Source organism: Vanellus vanellus, assembly GCF_965231255.1.
Source record: "Vanellus vanellus genome assembly, chromosome: 3".
NCBI lineage: Eukaryota > Metazoa > Chordata > Aves > Charadriiformes > Charadriidae > Vanellus > Vanellus vanellus.
Window position 1 is genome coordinate 41205105 of NC_138907.1, and position 20018 is coordinate 41225122.

The following is a 20018-nucleotide window of genomic DNA, read 5'->3' on the forward strand; positions in this document are numbered from 1 at the left end:
CCTCAGGAGCGGTGCGGGGACACCTGTAGCGCGCCAGGCCGCGGGCTGCTGCGCCCCACAGAACCACCTGTGGGGAAGGGACACAGGACCCGTGGCCACCAAACCCTAGGCCGCAGATTGAGCGTTTCCCGAGCCCAGGCCAGACCCGACGCACAAAGGCAACCCCTTCCCCCCGCCAGCTCCCTTCAGCGCCTCTTCCCCTCTTTCCACCTCCACAAGGCGCAACCGCCGTCCAGCCACCCCAGGGCAGGCAGCACCCGGCGGGGCGCCGAAGCCACTCCTTCACAGCGTCCCCTTCCTCCCTCCTCAACCGACACAGCCTCGCGCCGCCGCGAGGGCGCATGGGGCAACCCACACGGAACCCGTCCGGCCACAGGTGCGGTCCCCGAGGACTGCGCGCCCCAGCATGCACCGCGCCCGGCTCCGCGCGGCGCCCTGCGCGGGGGAGGCCGCGCGGCGCGCTGGGTAATGTAGTCCGCGCTGCGGGGCGCGGGAGAGCGGCGCAAGGGCGAGGAAGAAAAAAAAAGTCCGCTGGGAGCGGCTCCGGTTTTCGGCGGGGGAGCGGGGCGGGGTTCGGGTCCGCCTGAGGGCAGGGGTCTGCCTGGCGGGGAGCGGCGGGGGAGGCCGCGCTGGTGGGGCCGGTAGGCGGCGGCACCTGGAGGCGGCAGCGGCACTACCGCCCGCCCGCCCGGGAGGAGGAGGAGGAGGAGGAGGAGGAGGAGGCGGGGGGAGCGGAGCGGAGCTGCCGCGCGCTGCCGCATGTGCCTGGAGCGGAGCCGGAGCGGGCAGCGCGAGCCATGGCGGAGCATGGCGCCCCGGCGCCCGCCATCCCCAACGGCGAGTGCGCCGCCCGCCTCCCCGGCAACAAGGTGACCGTCGTGCTGGGGGCCCAGTGGGGCGACGAGGGCAAAGGCAAGGTGGTGGACCTGCTGGCGCAGGACGCCGACATCGTCTGCAGGTGCCAGGTGAGGAGGCGGCCGGGGCGCGGGGGAGGCCGCGGGTGTCACCTTGAAGCGGGCGGCCCCGCCGCCGCCCAGCTCCGCGCGGCCACTTGTTCTCGCCCCCCTTCTTCCCCGGGGCGCCCGCCTCAGCGCAGGGGCCGGCGCCCCGGTGAGGCGGCGGGGCTCCCGCCGCGCAGGGCGGGCTGCGGGGCAGCGAAGCCTTCCTCGGCGGGGCCGAAGCCCCGGCGAGAGACCCGCCGCCGGGCTCTGCAGCTCTCCCGCTCCTCCTTTGTCCCCGTCCCGGCGCCGGGAGGAGGAAGAGGAATGCGCCCGGGGTCGCGTTTCCCCCCCTCAGGCCCGCCGCCGCCGCCGCCGCACTCTTTGTCTGGGGGGCGCCGGGAAGGGGCCGCGCTCGGCGGTTCCCGCAGCATCGCTGGTGGGAGCGGGCGCTGCGGGGCCGGGAAGCCCTCCCCGGTGGCGGCGTGGCCTAAGCCGCACCGCCGGTGAGCGTGCTTGCCGTACCCCCCCCCCCCCCGGAGGGGCCATGCTGGGCCCCGGCACGGAACCAGCCGTTGCTTACAGGATGCACGTGAGGGTGCGCATGGAGTCCGCAACTACTCGGTGGTCTTCAGATAAAACTAGCTTTTAAAGGACTCGCTTGCCCTTGCTTCAAGATCGTTGTTGTGTCAATGAAATCCCACCTTTCTCTGTTGAGTTCTCTCTTTTTTTTTTTCTTTTTTAAAATTTTTTATTCTCTGTACGGAGGCCTGATTCCAGCAAAAGAAAGAAAAAAGAAGTGGCTCTAGCCTGCAAGCACAGTACTCTTACACGTCTACGTTAAAACAACACAGGGGAGATGTTTTCCTTAACATTTCAATTGTAGTAATTCTGTAGAGTACAACATAGTGAACTACAGCTATGTACTCTTTTTTTCTTGAAGTTGAAAGATACAGCAGTGTAAAATGCCTGCAGCAAGCGCAGACTTCATGTAAGTGTCATTATCTGTATGCTTTTGTTGAATGCACAAATTAAATTTGCTCTAAAATAAATAGATTTTGGAAGAGCGTACCATTTCCCAAAGAGTGCAAACACTGAAGCATTGTATTATCTAATGAGAACCGCACATAAAACTGGTGCTTTCAAAACCAAGTTAGTTGCAAAGCTGACAAATCAAAAACCTAAACTTCAGAGACTGATTTTGAAGTAAAACGCATTCTTAAATAACTGTTTTTGCAAATGAATTACTTTTTCCCATGTATCTCGTTGTTTTTTTTTTTTTTTTTAAATCATAAAATCTGATGATGGCATGGTTGCCTGGCTTTGTGGGTTATAGAACACAGTGACTCACTTTGTCCTTTACAACTTTGTTCTTGAAACTTGAAGGGCGTCTAGGTGAGCGTGTATGTTTAATGCTAGAAGTTTTGGTGGAGAGAGAGGGACAGACAGTGAATTTTTGTGTGCGTGTGTTTTAATGTATTTGTTACTACTTTTGAAGCATCTGGGTAAAGGATCAAAAAAAGGGAAAAATTATGCCACTGTCTGAGGCTTGAATTTCATGGTCAGTTCTGCCATTTCTAACAGCTTGTTGCTCGTGCTGAAGGAAGGGGTTTTTCTTCCTTCCCTTTCCTGTTCATGGCTGTGCTGTCTGGGTCTCCTCCCATGCACTGGCTCTGGCACTTCAACACTTCTCTTAAGTTGATTTAACTTACCGAAATGGTAGGAAACTATTTTTTGTTGGATTTACTTTCTATTGCTTTGGTAAATAAAACTTAATTGGCTCAGGGGACCTTGATGAAAAGAGGACCCCAGGACAGGGTAAGCACAAAGAACAGTTTCTCAGAACAAGAGGGGAAAATAGGAATATTGTCTTTCAGTGATACTGAGCTATTAAATCATCTTGCTATGTGTGTGAGCATATTCTAGATATTTTTGTTACTGCTGATAAATTAGAATATGATTCTTGTGCTTTTCATAGTAGTACAAGTCCAGAAAGAAAGACTGTAACACTCTTAGTCTTGCCCCTTGTTGATATCAGCTTTCTGTAACAGAAGATTCTGATTCTTGTTTCGCCATTATACTCTTCTTCATTGTAGGATGGTTCTTTCTATTCATCATGCCACAGAGTTGCTAGAGTGCCTGTGGATGAGATCAAATATTTCTAGCGTGTTCTTGTGAAAAATTTATTAGTACAACTGTTTTCTTGGAGGACTTGGGAAGTTGTAGCAGGTCTAAGATGTCTTGGAAACTTGTGTTATATTTTTCAGTGAAACTGGGAGCTCCAGTGTGGCTTTTATGTCACTGTCCCTGGTTCTGTGCAGATGCAGAGCATAAAAATGGTCCTGTCCCAGAACCGAGAACTGACTATCACTTTTACAATGCCTGTAAAGGCTTTCCAAGAAGTTGTACTCTGAAATCTATGGCCATACCTTCTTGTCTCCTACATAGCAGGTGTGCTAATGACTTCAGTCACTTGTTCAACCAGCTGACTATGGCATCTGGAATGAGGCGCTTGCTTAGGTACAATCAGCCAAATAAGTGTGGCAGTAAGTAAGATGTATTATGGCTCTATTTCTTCTAAATACCACCCTCCAAATTATTTTATCTTAGGTTTAGAGGTTGTTGAAAGGACTCTTGTGTTCAGTGCAAGAGTATGGGATTTTCTTTTCAGAAGACAAATTCACATTTATCAAAAATAGTATTATGGTTTCAAAAACAACTGTTTGAAGAGACCAAACTAAGATTAAAATACATCCAGGAGCTGCATGTATGTAGTTGCTAATGCAGCTGCACTGGTAGCTATGATGGTTTCATGAGGGCACTGCTAGCATAGAGGGTTCAGATGCAGTTAATACAAACATGTCTACATGACAGGCAAAGTATGTATTTGTTTTTCCACTGTTAAATTTGAATTCACCTTAATTTACCTCAAGGAGGTATCTGGTAAAATGATACTTTTGATAAAACACATTTATTGGTGAGACTTGCACTTAAACCTGTATCTGCACTTCGTGGCTTACAGAGCGAAGTCTGTTTACCTGCTATCACATAAATCATAGTCCAGACAGTAAAATAAAGCAAGAACTGGTTTGAGATTCAGGAGTAGTTCCCAGAAAGACTGTGCTTTTGTGTTTTTTGATTGACACAGTTTTGTCTTGGTAAGCAGCTAGCCTTGTTGCCATTTAAAAGTATACATTGTGTTTTTGTAAATTTCACAGGTAATGGAAAGTAAAAGGAAAACATTCTTGTTCTGATTAAGGGACTTCCTATAATTGTAGAATGAAACCAAATTAGGGAATTTAATTACCAGAGTTTCATTTGTTAGTGGATATGGGAATGGCAAATTAATGCAAGCAAATTATTTTAGATAACCATTTTATCAAAGCAAGTATAGTACCGAAATACAATATGTCTCTTACATGAACACCACCCCCTCCACCCAACCTACCAGTGTATGCATACAGCAAAAAAATGTAATGTCTGCACTGCATGATTCTGTTCTCATTTACACATTTCAGCAGGAAATTTTTGGTCACTTCCTGTTCTTGCTATTGGAGGTAGCTGATTCATTCAGAGTATATAATTCACACAGGTGAATAAGATTTCTAAGTCCTCAGATCATATTCAAGCCATGCTCCCTATGCTAAAGAATCCCATTTTCCTGCTCCCTCAGTTCTATTGCACATCTTGTTACTACTTTAAAACAGAATCACAGCTTCTTACCCGATCTTCTCAACTGATTTCAGTATGGTCTGCCCGCGACTTACCATTACTGCTCTGCTTGCTGTGGGGTTACACGAGTCCTACTCCTGAACTGCTAATGCATGGTAATTGCAATGTGCGGATTCTTCGTACTCCCTTTTCCTCTTCCTCCCCCCAAACAAGAGTGTGTATAGTGGCGCCACCGCACATCACTTGATATGTGACAATTACAGTGCAACAATTACTAGAGAAGTTTTCAGTGTGCAGGTTCTTGGGGTTAAGCAGCTACAGTTGATCAGCTGATAACTGCCGACTGAATGCCTCAGACCAATGCTGCCTAACACCTCCGTATCACTAGTCTGTATATAGCCACTTTATTTATTTTTTTAAACAGGGATTTTCTTATCTTCTATTCACCAAGCCCACTTTTTTTCTTTTTGTAAATATTCTCATTTGAAGAGGTGTTTTAGTCTAGAGCCTTTGCAGGCCATGCAGAATTAGGAACAGCAGAATCAGTAGCTATAGCTATTGGTGCTCTTTTAGCTGCTCAGGCATTTGATATGTGATGTCTAGCTAGAGGTCTTTTTTTATTTTATTTTATTTCTTTTTTGGGTGCACTTTTGGACCTTGTAGTGGTTGGCAGCATGCCAATCATGTGCTCTGGTGAGGAAAGAGGGGTCAGTAAAATGAGTTCTTTGGCCTGCCCCATCAATGAGTCATAATCTTTACAGACCTGCTTTAGAGCATCACTGTCAGGTGATCTCTTGTTATTGTAAACAATCACACAGTGTCTAAATTATTTCAAACAGAACAGTTGAAATCTGATTTTCCAGTTCATAAACTTTGTACCATGAACAAAGGAGATCTTAATAGCACTAAAGAGCAAATTACACCTTGATCTACTGGTTTCTTATTCTTTCAATCTTACTGTTACTACAAAAGCTTACTGTGGTTGGTTGGTTAAGAGGCAGTACTCTATAGCAGCTTATTAAGATTTCAAATATATTTTTAATTTTTATTGTACTACCTCACACATTTGGAAGGTGTTCTCAGTAAATATTCCCAAAGTCACTTTTTGTTTTTCATATTCTTTCTTAAATATTCTTGTGAGATGTGGCAAACGGTGGGGTTTTATGCACTGAAACAGTGTAGTGCTGGACCAATCTGTGCTTTCAACATTTTGCTTGTTCCTTGTCTGCCTGCCTCCCTTGATCTCTTTTATCTGTTGGGGATAGGTTGGTCTTTATTCTGGACTTGGGTAATGAATCCTGTTCCCTACCTAACATATGTAGGAATTGCAACAGGATGAGGTTTTGCAGATCAGGTGAAACTAAGCCAAAACCAGCTCTAAAGAGTCTTTCTGAATACTGTCTTTCAATAGCAGTTCCTTAGAGCAAGTTCGATCAGTGTAGATAAACGTATGGAGTTTTTTGAGATTAATAGACTTAAGTAAAATTAATGTTTTGGTTTATTTGTTAGGAGAAAACAGGTGAATGTGTAAACATAATGTGCTTATTCTCTCATATTCTGCCTTAAACCACACTCTTGATCTTGTTCTGATGCAACAATTCTTGTACTACACTTTTTTTTTTTTTGTGTACTACACAAAAATTTCAGAAGTCTAGCCAAGGTTTTAGAAACTTTTATTGAGTGCCTAACATGATGGCTCCTAGAACTAGGTTTAGATCTTATAAACATGAATGGATTGTCAAGGAGGAAAATGGCTAGTGGCTGGATGTTGTTTATACTGAAACGCAGGAGTAGGTTACACAGTAGTGTTTGTTAGCTGCTATTTCGTTGGGGGCGGAGGGGGCAGAGAGCAAGAAATTAATCACAAAATCTGGGATGTGAGCAAATGAATTAGTTATCAAAACCTTGATTATTTTTTTTTTTTAAAGGGGGATGGTTTGCAATCTGAAGTTGAAAATAGATTTTTGGCAGTATCTATTGAAATGAGGAACAAATAGCCTAGTAATTACAAAGCTATGTCTAGTTAGGGTGCATCATAGGGGTCTCTTTGCTAGACTGATCAACTTTTTAAAGGTGTGTTCAGCATTCCCAGAATCTGATTGTCGCAAGAAGAAGCCTTTCTTACATTTCTTGTAAATAATGGTAGTATCCAGCTTTCTTGATATACTTTTGACTTTTCATCTAAGAGTTAAATGAAAATGTTTACAACCATATGATGCCAAAGCAACATTGACTTGCTTCTTGCCCAACTTGGCAGTCACTTGTATAGCTAGCTCAGAAACAACAGTGGTTGCCCTGAGCTAAACGAGAATGCTGGAATGTGGTAGCAATAAAAGTAAACTGTAGAAAAAATTATGCACACACACATCTGATGGGGAGAGTTGAAAGGAGAGTATGGCTTCTTCCTTAATGTAGCATGAGATAACATCTTTTTAAACTAGACAACTAATTTCTATTCTAGAGGAGGTAACTTGAAAGACGTCTTTGCTCTACCCTGAGGCATCATATTTTTGAGATAGACAACTTGGCATGATCGTGTCATAAGAAAAGGCAGTGATTGTCATTGTAGACTTTTTGGGTAGATAGTTCTCTTAAATGCATATGTCAGTATTCCAGAGCTGCTTTAAATACTTTTTTATTTAGTGTCTGTATAGAGCGCCATTGACAGAGTGCTTTTAATAGTAATTTCAGTCTGTTTTTCTAATAGATTTTTTTTTTTTTTTTCCCTATGCACCTCCACTGTTAGGTAAAGTTCCAGTAATGTAGACTGGTCTTAGCAGTTATGAGTACTGCTGTAGGTGAGGCATCAGGGTTCTAAACTGGTATTGCTATGCTCAAAATGGATTTAACTGTTCTGGTTATTGTACTAACATCTAGTCTGTCCTTGACTAATGAAGATATGATCTGAAAATAAAATGCATATTTTGAACTTCCATTGATCTAAAATTGAGAAAGATATGCTGTTGTTCCTCCATCTTAGTTTCAAATGCTTTGTATTTTTTGTGTGTTCCTGCAGTGATTTCTTACTTGCATGTTCTATTTATGTATATACGCATGCCTCATACTTAAGCATACACTTCCTTGGCTAGCACACATGGCACACATTTACTCTTGCTCTTTGTGCTCTACACAAAGATTTTAAAAAGCAGAGAACGTCTTACTGTTGTGTTTGGTGGTGTTTGTTTTTTTTTTTTTTTTTTTAAAGAGAAGTAGTATTTTTGCTTTCAGTTTATGAACAAGCAACTCTGCTTTCCTGTTTGTTTTTGCTTGCTCCAAGTTGGTACATTAATGTTTCCTATTAGACTGTTTGCACTTTTTTAAAAAAAAAAAAGAAAAAAAGGAGGGGAAAACCCCAAAGTTTGAAGCTACAATGAATTTAAGATAAAGAGCGAGGGTCTTTCAGTGAATGATGGATACAAGTGTGTACATTTTTTGTGGAAAAGTCCCATGTGCCAGGAAAATAGAAGAACTGCAAATCCTTCTCCCTTAAAGTGGAAGCACAACTGGTCAAGTCCTGGCTGCAAACCCAGGAGCATTGAGCTTTTCTGAGCAAACTCACCAGAGGAAAAAAATTCTGATTCAGGCTTTGTCTATATGCATTTGGGTATTGGGCTTTATATCATTTTCAGTGTCTTTTTGGAAAATGAGGTTCCATGCTTCCACAATCATTGGCTTCCCTTAGCTTCAGATGAGCTCTTAAGTTAGCAGGCATTGCATGTAAACCATAGTGGAGCTTGTACCTCCCAGTTTGATGTTTGGGACTTTTTTTTTTTTTTTTAATTTAAATTTTTTATGCCCTTGGTAAACATCAATATTGTTGAAGTATATTTATGGAAAGTCAAATAAGTTATTCTTGAATAAATGACTTCTTAGGAAACATTCTAGTTGTACCTTCATATTTAGCAAAACTCAAAACAAAATCCAAGGTGATGGTTATTTCAACTTCATTGTTCTGCTAGCTGAGTTTTGGTAGTGGCTGGTTGAGCACTGTAAACCTGAAGTCTTACCTGATAAACTTTCTTGCATTATTTTAATTCAGCAAGAAAATAATCTTTTTGTCTAAAAAGAGCATCTCTCTTTAATCCTGACAATAAAGGTCATGATGCATAAAGGCTGGTGAAGTAGTCATCAATTAGACTTTCTGAAGGCAGGTCTAAGTCATTACTATTTTGTCAAATTAACTTCATTAAATTATCAAGGCTCTGCTGTAAGTCCAAAAAAGATTGGTTCTTGTTTGCCCAGTGAATCAGCTCAATGCATGAATGTTCCCTTGGGGCTTTTGACTACTACACCAACTCGATGCCAGAAGAAACACTGATGTTAAATTTTATTATGAACGCTCCTTGTCCATGCTTTGTACATGATTTGGAAGATGTTCTGCATGGACAAAATGTAACAAGCTAAAGAACTCTTGTGCTACTGGAAAGTTCAAAGTGGGATTTGTCTTGCTTTGAGTTTATTATTCATTATTCTGAGTTGACCGGTTTGACTCCAGAATACACCTTTCTATAAGATATGCTTCTAAAAATTGTTTTCAGTCTTCAGAGCTATAAAGGAAAAAAAAATCATAAAACTGTAGTCAGGTGCTTGCATTAATATTGTTGTTTAGTTCTATTCAGTTCTTTGCCCAAAATACTTTAGCTGGCAGTTAAGATATTTAAAAGCTATGGAATGCAACTGAAAATGAGCCATTTTACATAGATAGGGGAAGTGCTGAAATGATTTACCTTAAAATTACTATAGATATCAGAAATACTGTTCAGTCAATATTTTTAAAATGTAGCCCTCTTCGATATTATTGATTAATCTTCAATATTTTTTCCAGTGATACTATCTGGACCGTGGTACAGTATTGTGGTAATTGGTGTGTTTGTGTTGTGTGCATGAGTGTATTGTTTGGGGTAAGTATTGCCTTCCAGTGCTTTGATAGTGTTTTTTGGCTAGCAGGAGTCACTTGTTTGATTTATTGAAACTTCAAGCATGTTGACATTTTAGTGGAAACTAGCAGATAATGACTTTTTTCCTTCCAAATTAGTATTTTCAGGCACTCAAAACTATTGCAAAAAGGGTGTTTCCTAAGAATGTTATCAAGCGGCCCCCAGATGTGCAATAGTTGCAGTTGCCTTTGCTATCTTATTCCCCCACTGTGTCCATGTAACTGATTCTCTTCACATTTGCCAGGATAGGTATGTTTTAGAATAGTATCTTGTTTTGTGTGTAGTACTGACTAACCTATCTAAATTGAATATATGGATGCAGATTCTTGGGTGTGGTGCTTACACTCAGAAGGATTTTTAAGCTACTTGATCTTCTTTAGCAAGCTGAAGAGAAAACCCTATTTTTTTGTTTGTTTGTTTGCTTTAAAAAAAGTAATTATATCCCTGAGCAGCTTACTACTGTGAAAGGAACCTTTCAAAAGTGGTATTTCCTAGGGAATGTTTTTTTGGAAAGAGGCTTCTAGAAAGTGGGTAAATAAGGGTGTTTTTTTTACCAGGATTGCTGGCGTTCTAACAGTACTTGTGTGATAATTTGTCTATTAGTATGCACCTTTCTGTCAGAGTCCCATATACTTAACTGTCCTAGATGTTGAATAGCTTGGATATTTCAGGATTACCAGCTAGTGGTCAGGGATCGTGTACTTTTTCAAGGAAGTGATTTAAGCGTACCACACCAGTGAAATTGGAATAATGCCCTTTTGAAAAGCTTAAGCATTTAGTTACAACAACAGATTTTGCTTAAAATATTACAGATTGAGTAATGCTCTTGTGCCTGATCTTACTTTGTCTTCCAGTTAATACATTAAAATACTCTAAAATAATAGTATAATTTAATAGTGTCAGGATCATGAAAGGAGAAAAAGGGCTACTGTGTCTTAATAGGATTCGAAATTGTTCATCCATCAGAGCATCTTACAAAAAGTCCCTAAACTAAATGCATATACTGAAATGCGTAGGTACATGCTTGTTGTTCACGGTGACTTTCACACCGTGTCTCCAAATACATGGAAATACATTTTTTCACTCCAATCCAAATGGCACCCTTTTGAGCTGGATATGTGCAGAATTTTAAAAAGTGCCAACACAACAAAACAATAACCAACCAAACCCCTCACAAACCAACCAACAACTCTAAAGAGTACTAGGAAACTTTTATGGTTGAGGTGGTGGTTTTTTTTGTTTTGGTTTGGTTTGTTTCTTTTTGCATCAAGGCTGTGATTAAAACATCTATTTCTGAGATGCCCAACCTCATAATTCCATGAATTGTTTGAACCGATGTTATTGGGAAAAAAAGACGGGTGTTTGGTTCTCCCTGCACTTTGAGCAAGCTTGTTTTCCCCTGTTATCAGCACAAATGTTGAGTGTCACCTGGTGGCAGTTACTCCTTCAGCTTTGCTGGCAGCACTGTACGCAGCGACTGGTAATCTGAAAACCGGAGACTGGGTCCAGCCATGAAACCAACCAACCTAACTTTGGTGTGTTGTTTCAAAGTCTTGAGTAAAACCAGTGGGCCTAGGTATTGACCACAAGGAAAAGTCAAAAGTTAGGGAAGGACAATATTGTATTTGTATTACTTTGTATTACAAAGTTCCTGCTCCTGACAATTGAAAAGTTGAGGAAATTCAATTAGAGACACAATTTAACATTGTAATTTGGTGAAGCTATGGGCTGCTGAAAGGTCTGATCCCTCGGTCACCAAAGAATCCTTAGGGCGAGGAGAGAGAACTGTTCCAAATACTGTGTTGAAAGATATGAGGAGAACAAGTAGCGCAAGGAAATGAGAAAGGACAAACAAACTGAATGCTTTTAACCTTTTTAAATCTACCTCAAAATACAGTTCTTAGAAGATTGCTGACTTCTGAAAATCCAATTTTGGAAACCTTAGAGTATGCTAAAACTGCAATGCTGTGCCTTGACAGAGATGGACAGATAAACGGTGCTAGATCGAAGCAAAGTATGCTTGGGACTTCAGGAGTAGTAAGCCTGTGTAGTTACTGGCTCTTATTGGTCTTTGTTTTGAGTGGCTGCTTTGTTGTTTGATGAAGAATCTGTTTTATGTGCTGTTCTTTCACAATGTATGAGCCTATTTCTTCCTATAACTCAGTTTTCTGTGGTGTAATGAGCCCAAGTCCAGAGGCTGTTTTCTAATGTGATGAAAACCTAAAAAGAAACGTTTTCGCTTTTTTTTCTCTCTTTCTTTTTTTTTTTTTTTTAATAGTACTCTCTCTTCTAAGTGAGCTTTATTAAAACTTAAGGAAGAAGGCTGTTTATAGTCTTACCTAAGTAGCCTAGTAATAACCTAATCTAGAGAGATTTCAGTGTTAAATAAGCAGAAGTTAAGCATTATGCATATTAAACTTACAAAGTGCTTAGTCTCTGGGGTAATATTAACAAGAACTGATTTTTTTCTAATAATTTCCAACAGTGTACTTCCAGTTCTCAGTATTTGAATGCTAGGTGACACATCCTTTTGGGCAATAAACACTTGTTTTTCTGTTGTGTTTGTTGTCTGACTGTGTCCTCAGTACATTTCAGGGATTATGCTATACTTAAAAAATTTTCAGGTAACTAGCAGATACTTTTTGGCATGACTTCCAGAATTAAAAGACTTAAAATAATGTTGGGATATTCTAGATTGTTTGTGTTGAAATGAGAAGCTCATGGTGTGTAAGGATTCTTCTTCTGTATGTATCCAAACTTGAAGGATGTGTGCAGGTACACTTAAGTATGCAAAAAAACCCAATTTCTCTCCTCTGAAGTAATTGTATGTTTAAGAAAACAAATATACACAGTTGTTAGTAGGATAAAAATCAGAATTAATTTTCAATTATTAATGTTTAGTGTGTTATGAATTTTTAATTATTTTTAAAATTATGGTATTTTTCTTGATAGCTATTTAAACTGACAGAGACATGAGGCTTCGGGAAAAGGTTCTTAAATGACTTTTAAGAGAACAATCTTATTTAGATTCAAAGTTTAGCTTCTGCTGATGTGGCAGATGATCTGAGGATTTACAGTACTGTATCTGATACTGTAATCTCCGGTGAAAAAAGCAGTGAAAAAAGAAAAAAAATTCACAACATGTTTTTAGGAAGCACTTAAAGAAACAAGTGGAATTTCTAAGAAGATTACAAAATAGTTACCAAATATCCCCAGTTCTGCTCCCAGTTCTGTCCCCCACTCCTCCCAGTCTTTCTGTGCAATTCATCTATGTGTAGCTGAATCCAGAGTTGCCTTGCCCTAAAGAGTGGATGTTCTGGCCATGGCACGCTTCTTGGCTCAGCTGAAGGAAATCTTGCCATTGTGCAGGGAGAAAGGGAAAAGGAGCCACTTCTACATGCACGTAGTGTATTCCAGACTAAGCAAGAGCATCTTTTGGTCTTGCCACGCACTTCGCCTCTCTCTCTGTGTTGGCCCAAGGTAGGCATTTCGGTTTTCACATGGCTGGGAGATAACTCCTGTAGTTTGGGTACCTAGAAGTTTACTCAAGATATGGTAGACTGATTACTATATTTAGTTAACTAGGGAATATTGCCAGCCTCAAGAAATGACTTGTATATCTTAATTTCCCTCTGGCCAAAGCTTTAGACAATGTATTGAAGATCATTTGAGCATGAACTTTGTTTAACTAATAGTGAAAATAAATTCCACAGTTAGTTCTCCATTAATAATGTTTAAACATTTGAATCAAAGGAGTGTTAGCTTGAATGGCATAACTGGTCCCATTTGGTTTAGTGTGATGAGGGAGGAGGAGCGAGAAATCCAGATGGAAAGCACTGAAGCCAGGAGTGACTTCATCAGTTTATAGCTCGAATGATGCCCAGACTCGATACTTGCCTATATTACAATGATGTTAGTATTATCATAAGTTTCTGGAGGAGGAAAAAAAAAAAAAACCAAACACAAAACAAAAAACAAACCAAACCCAAACCCCATAACCTGACAACAACCCACCCCTCCACCCAACCACCACTGGAACTCTGAGTTCAGGTTTTTGTAATAAGAATTGTTTACCAAACCTGTGTTGTGCAATGTCTGAGCACACAACATGTGTACACTTTATTGTTAGTTCACTGTAAGTGTACAGTGTGAACCATTCTTTTAATATACTATAATTCCTAACTGTGTAACTATACACTTGAACTTCTGCAGTTAGGGTAGCTTACCTGTAAATCAACAGCAGAATTTTGAAAACTGAAATAATGAAATGCTGTTGTTTTAATGCTCTCCTAAAATATGGTTTGAAATTAAAAATATTTTTCAAGATGACACGTTTTGACAGAATGACATCCAAAGCAGGATGGGGACTGACTGAATGTTCTACCAGACAGCTGCTATCAATAGCACTTTTGGGATTGAATGTTTTCATGTCATAGGCATCATAATATTACAAACAACTAAATTCTAAGATTCAGATTTGAGTCTAATCTGAGAATAAGCATTTGGAAACCTTGAGGTATTAGTATGTGTCCTGGCTTGAGGTAAAAAAGAACCAATTTCTTTTTCACTAATTTCAGACAGTATGGCCTAAGAGTGTGTTCAAATGGTGATTCATACACATAATGTCAAGTTTTCTACTCAAGTCTCTAGCAAAATCCCTTAAAATATAACTGCTCACAGTAAACATACAGAAGTATATATAACTAGCTTGTTTCCAGATGAAGTATGAGCTGTGCTGTATGTGTAGTTCAAGGTTTAAAAGGTAACGTGTCATTTTTATTCTATCGGCCATGGGGTATTTTTCAGTGAGCGCAGAACCAGCACACCTTGGTATCACTTGAGAGTGCAAGGGAGAAATCTTGGCACCACCAAACCCCAACAGCTATGTTCCATGACTAACAGAGCTTCATTCTGTGTGCTGTACGCCTTACTCAAGCAGACGTGACCACTGAACTTTAAGTTATCACGTCTGAATGACACCACTACCTTGGCAAACTTTAAGAGAGTAAGAATTTATTGTTAATCATGATCTAATTTCTACAATCACAAATCTTTCTTTCTCTTTATTTGACATTCATGATGCTAGAAAAGCGCTTTTTTAAAAAAAATAAATTGAGAAGCAAAACATGAAATAAAATCATCCAGTTAGTAGGGGATTTCAAGTGAACAGTCATTTGCTAATCTTCATATTGCTTATGGGTTAGTCCAGTTTATTTATGCTGCAGTGGAAGAGTTTGGACTCATCTTCCCATTTGTAAATTACTACTACCTCAGTGTTGTACGTGGACCTATTTATTGAATTTTCATTTAAATCACTGCAGTGCTCATGTTAAATTTGCCTAGACCGATATTAACCAGTAGATCTAATAGAAAGGAATAATTTGAAGGAATCTGATGAGGAAGAAGATAACTACCACTTTCAGCAGATATACTTGAATGTAAGTGCTACTTTAGTACATAACTGTTCTTTTTTTCCTCAAGGAGAGTTTTGCTTAGGTTCTCAAACACCGAGAAGAAAACCAACGTCTCTTCTTACTAAAAAAAAGCTTGTATATTTTATGTATGTATATAACTTAATAGTTCTTAGAATATTATCTAGTTTTGGAGTAACTTGCAGTACCTCAAGAGTATCAGCATTGCATTTCAAAAAGTTTTAAATGTAGCTAGTTAACATCTTTTTAAATCCAAGATACAACTGTAGAGATGGTATCAACAGCTACTGTTAAGTAGAAAGGATAGGAGGAGGAGGAGGAAGGTTGTCACTGAACATTTATTATTTTCTTAAAAGAATAAACTTGAAAAGCTTGTTTTATTTATGCATTCAATGTTTCACATGTTGTGAATCAAAAATTTGGCCTTCTGTGATAAAGTCAGATCATTCTCAGTGAATACTATCTGCATCCAGAAATCTCTACAACTTCTTCAAGGGACTGTTTACCACATGGAAAAACTCTACATTATATTACTAAATCATTTAAACTTTTCTTAAATTCAGACATTTAATTTGTTGGGTGAAGGTTTGTAAGTCTTCTCTCTGTTTCCAAAGGAGGTGGAATGGCTGTAAGTCCTCAAATAAATAATGCTGAAATTATGAGAATTTTCATTGCTAACTTCATGGAGATTAGGCTTTTACCTGTGGCATGTGTGTTTATATACTGGCACAAACGTTTGATATCTGAGAATATTCTTTATTTGCAATGCCAGATATATGGCTTTATGTATTGCATTCATGCTTTGTAAATGTTGTATAAGTAGTGAGTAGCTGTTGAGTCCATTGCTTAGAAAAGACCTTCTGTGATATCTTATTCTGAAATATTTCAGATTTATAATTCCGTAGATTAATACTTCATAGTTTCTTTTTTTCTTCTTTTTCTATAATGCCTTTCTTCAATTTGTCTTGAGCTGCAAGAGGGCTTAGATTAAAAGTCTTTCCTTTAAGGCTTTCCTTCTATGAAGCAGTTTGTTTATTTCTGGTGCAAGGTGTCTCTAAAGGATGTTCCTGTAGTTATGACAAACAGAACCATTTTGTATGTAACCTTTTCTTGCACAAATGACTCAGTTACAAGAGAGTGTAAGCTTATTTTCAAAAGTACAACAAACAAGAACTGGGGATATTTGGTAACTGTTTTGTAATCTTTTTAGTTTCATAAGCCTATCTTGACCTTCTTTAAGACTTGGTCACAGGCTTCTTTTCGTATTTTAGACATATTTCACAGTTTAACAAATCTCTTAATGCTGTCTTTGTGGTGATGGAAAAAGCTAGAAATGTTAGGTGTTGGTTTGATGTAAATAGCTTCCTGTAACTTGCGAAACCACAGTGTTCTTAGTTGCCTCTAGGCTCGCTCCTTAACAACACGTTTCAGATATAAATGACTTGTACTATTACAGACCTCTCTTATCACTGAGGATGTATAGAAAGAACAAGTTAACTTTGCTGGTCAGTATTCATAGAAAAACATTCAAAAGAGACTTATCTTTCCCAATAACTATATGGTTTTATATACTCAGTTTAACTGGTGATATTTTTTTCTTTGCTAAGGTTGCAGTTCTACTTTTAATACTTACTCTTCATTACTGTAACAGGAGCCTAGTAAAACTGATGATGGCTTTTAGAAATGTTTGCATGTTCTAGAATATTTATGCTTCTGTCCAAGAATTTTTAGAAGCATTTTAGTCTTATTCCAAGATCTTGTACTTTTGATGAACCAAAATACTGTCCAAAGTCTGTATGACAGATAATACTGATGTTGAAATTGTTGAGTTTGACAAAACAAGTTCAGCTGATTTCCTGGGAAGTCGCAGAAATATTCTTTGTCAGTAACAGGTGAAAGTTGCAGAATTGGAGCTGGAATCAGTTTATTCCATCTCTATACTGTGTGTTCTTTTGTCTTTAGTTTCAAAAACTATTAACACTTTTTTCTGTTGTTTTTCCCCCCTCCCCCAGGGAGGCAATAATGCAGGGCACACAGTTGTTGTGGATTCTGTGGAGTATGACTTTCATCTTCTACCAAGTGGGATCATCAATCCAAAAGTCACTGCATTCATTGGTAAGTGGGACATCTCTAAAAAATAGACAATACTGTAGTTACAGACTTCTGACATTAAAATAACGAAATATATCTGAGAACATACAGATCAGGATTTTTCTTCCTCAAATTCTCATAGGCCTGAACTGCTCTACTATCTTGTTAATATTGTCTTAACTCAATTGTGGATTTTGGTTTATGGAGGTTTCTTTTACTGTCTTGGATGGTTATCTTTGTTCTTATCTGTCCTATCAATGCAAACAGCTAGCTGCTCAGCGTGTCTTCATTCTCCTATTCCCTCTCATTTTCTTTACCAATTATTTCTTTTATTCTCAGAATTCTTCCTCTCTGTTTTCATCTTCAGCCCTGCTAAGTAACTACCAGTACCTTTTGACCTATCAACACTTCCATCCTGCTTTTTTGATATCCAGAACTCCTGTCCCTTACACAGTGTACTTCTCCAAATCAGGACTGTATTGCCATGCTCTTCCTGTCACTTCTTCCTGCACATCTCATTGTTTTGAGCCTGTAGTCTTGCCTCTTAGCTTGGTACACGTGCCAAGAGTAAGCAGTCATTGACAGTTTGCTAAACAGCAAAGCAACTGAAGAGCCTCTGTCACTAGTTACTTGATTCATAAACAGTACTTGCTGGATTCTCGGATCCAGCTTGTAGTGACTATATACTCGCAGTCAGCATTAACTCTTTACTTGGTAGGAATTGGTCGTTAATTGCCTCTTTTCAGCTGTTATGTTGTGATTTGATAGTGGGATAGTTTTGGATCAACTTGCCCTGCCTAATACTTTTACAGAAATCAAGCCAATGGGCATGGAAATAGATTCCCTCTGATGAAGGTGAGGTTGGGATATTAACTGCTTCTAGTTTTGAGGGCTGTGGCAGATTATACTACTTTTATTCTCTTCAGATGTATTACTGTATTGTGTTTCTTTAAAAGATTATTGCTTGAAAACAGTAAAAAAGGGATTCTCATTTGCCATGTTTTGTTTAGTAGAATCAGGGTGAAGTAGGAAAGACCCCAGCCTTTAAAAGTACAGTAGGCAGGAGAGAACTTTTTACAAATTCTCTTGTCTGTATCTGCTATTTTTTGGCCTTGTCTGAAATCTGAAGTTTGTTCTTCTAGCATCTTTTAGGTTTATGTCATGGTTTTTGTGGTGTAATCCCAGCCAGCAACTAGGACCGTGCAGCTATTCACTCACACACACAGCACACCCACCCACTCTGTCAGTGGGATGGGGAGACGAGGGAGAAAAAGGGAAAAAAAACTCCTAAACCTCGTGGGTTGAGATAAAGACAGTTTAATAGAACAGTAACGGAAGAGAAAATAATAATAATAATGGTAAAAGAATATACAAAACCAGTGATGCAGAACAATTGCTTATCACCCGATGATAGATTGTCCAGCCCATCCTGAGCAGTGATTGTGGATTCCTGCCCTCCCGGGCCAACCCCCTTTTGTATACTGAGCATGACATCTATGGTATGGAATATTCCTTTGGCCAACTTGTCCTGCCTGTGCTCCCTCTCAGCTTCTATGGAAAGCTGAAAAAGTCCTTGACTTAATATAAGTACTACTTAGCAACAACTAGAGCAATGTGTTATCAACGTTATTTTCATACTAAATCCAAATCACAGCAGCTACTAGGAAGCAAATTAACTCTGTCCCAGCTGAGACCTGGAAAGTTTGCCTTGTGTTTAAAATCTCTTTTGGAAAAAAAAAAAAAAATCTGGCATAGGATTCCACTGGAAGGGCTTATAGGTTAAAAAAAAAAAAAAAAACAACAAAAAAAACAACAGAGGCAAGGGCAAAATGATTGGAGCATTATAATAGATTATTACTATTGATAAGGACTATGGAATGCTGTAATCTATGGGAAATTAGGCATTGTGCAAATAGTTTCAAATGGCAGGTCCCTTCATTCTTTAGCTAGCTGATAGCTTTGGATCTAGTGCTCTACTGAGTTTGGTACAACCTTAAGATGGTTCAGTTTTGCTATATGGAAATGCTCCTTTTTGGGCACTCAGTGATACTGGTTAATTGTGTGAGCTAGTAGTCTTTTTCTGATCAATGTGACAGATGTAGGAAAGCAAGTTTGCTTTTGATAGAGGTTTTTCCTCTGTTTTTGCTAGTTTGTCAACAACCCCAACTCTATATACTGGATATTCTATTTCTGTTTACAGCAGAATAGTGCCTGAAGGGGATGCTAGTGTTTATAATGATGATAGAAATGTGCTAAGCTTTTAAAAAACAATAGGGTTATTAAACTGAAGTACAAAGAGGGAAGTTAATTTTAGATATGAGGAAGAGGAAGTTGCATTCCAGACTGTCCCACGATGCTGTTACTGTTTGTCCTGATGTAAAATGAAAGTTTGTTGAGTTTGTTTAAAAGATTCAATGTATGTAGTTAGAAACGCATACTTTAGGTGCAAATCGGTCTTTTATGGATAGATTCCTAAGAATAAAAATTGCAAAGTTTTGAAAGTTTAAAAACTTAAATAAAATACTCCGCCTACAAAACATGAAGTGTCTGAATTGCTTGGAATATTTTTTCCATGCTCAACACAATTAATTTTGTGTAATGGTTTATTTCAGGAAATGGCGTTGTAATTCATTTGCCAGGACTCTTTGAAGAAGCTGAAAAAAACTTAAAGAAAGGAAAAGGTGAGAAAATTTTAAATTACTACTCTTAAAATAGTTTGCGGGGCCCTCCTCAAAAGATTTAGGTAGAGAATGCCTCTGTAGACGTTACGTTTACTGTGTTTTTCCAAAACTCTGTTTAGCTGCTAGTTTCTCACAGGAGTCTCGCTAAAAGTACCAGGGCCCTCATGGGAAAACAGACAAAAGGAATCTCTGGACAGTTTTAGAAGAGAACATATTCTAAATATGAATTGTCTATAGACATTTTTCTTTCCTTAAAGCAGTGAAATT

The 20018-nt window shown here is 39.5% G+C and overlaps 1 protein-coding gene across 1 annotated transcript in view; it reads left to right on the top strand.

Moving 5' to 3' along the window:
* The first annotated feature begins 745 nt into the window (after positions 1-745).
* Positions 746-20018, top strand: part of ADSS2 (adenylosuccinate synthase 2) — a 39551-nt gene continuing 20278 nt past the window's right edge. Inside the window, exons 1-3 of the mRNA XM_082480608.1 lie at positions 746-965; positions 16992-17094; positions 19683-19751. Coding sequence (XP_082336734.1) covers positions 798-965; positions 16992-17094; positions 19683-19751 — 340 coding nt within the window. The 5' untranslated portion in view covers positions 746-797. The remainder of the gene's footprint in view (positions 966-16991; positions 17095-19682; positions 19752-20018) is intronic.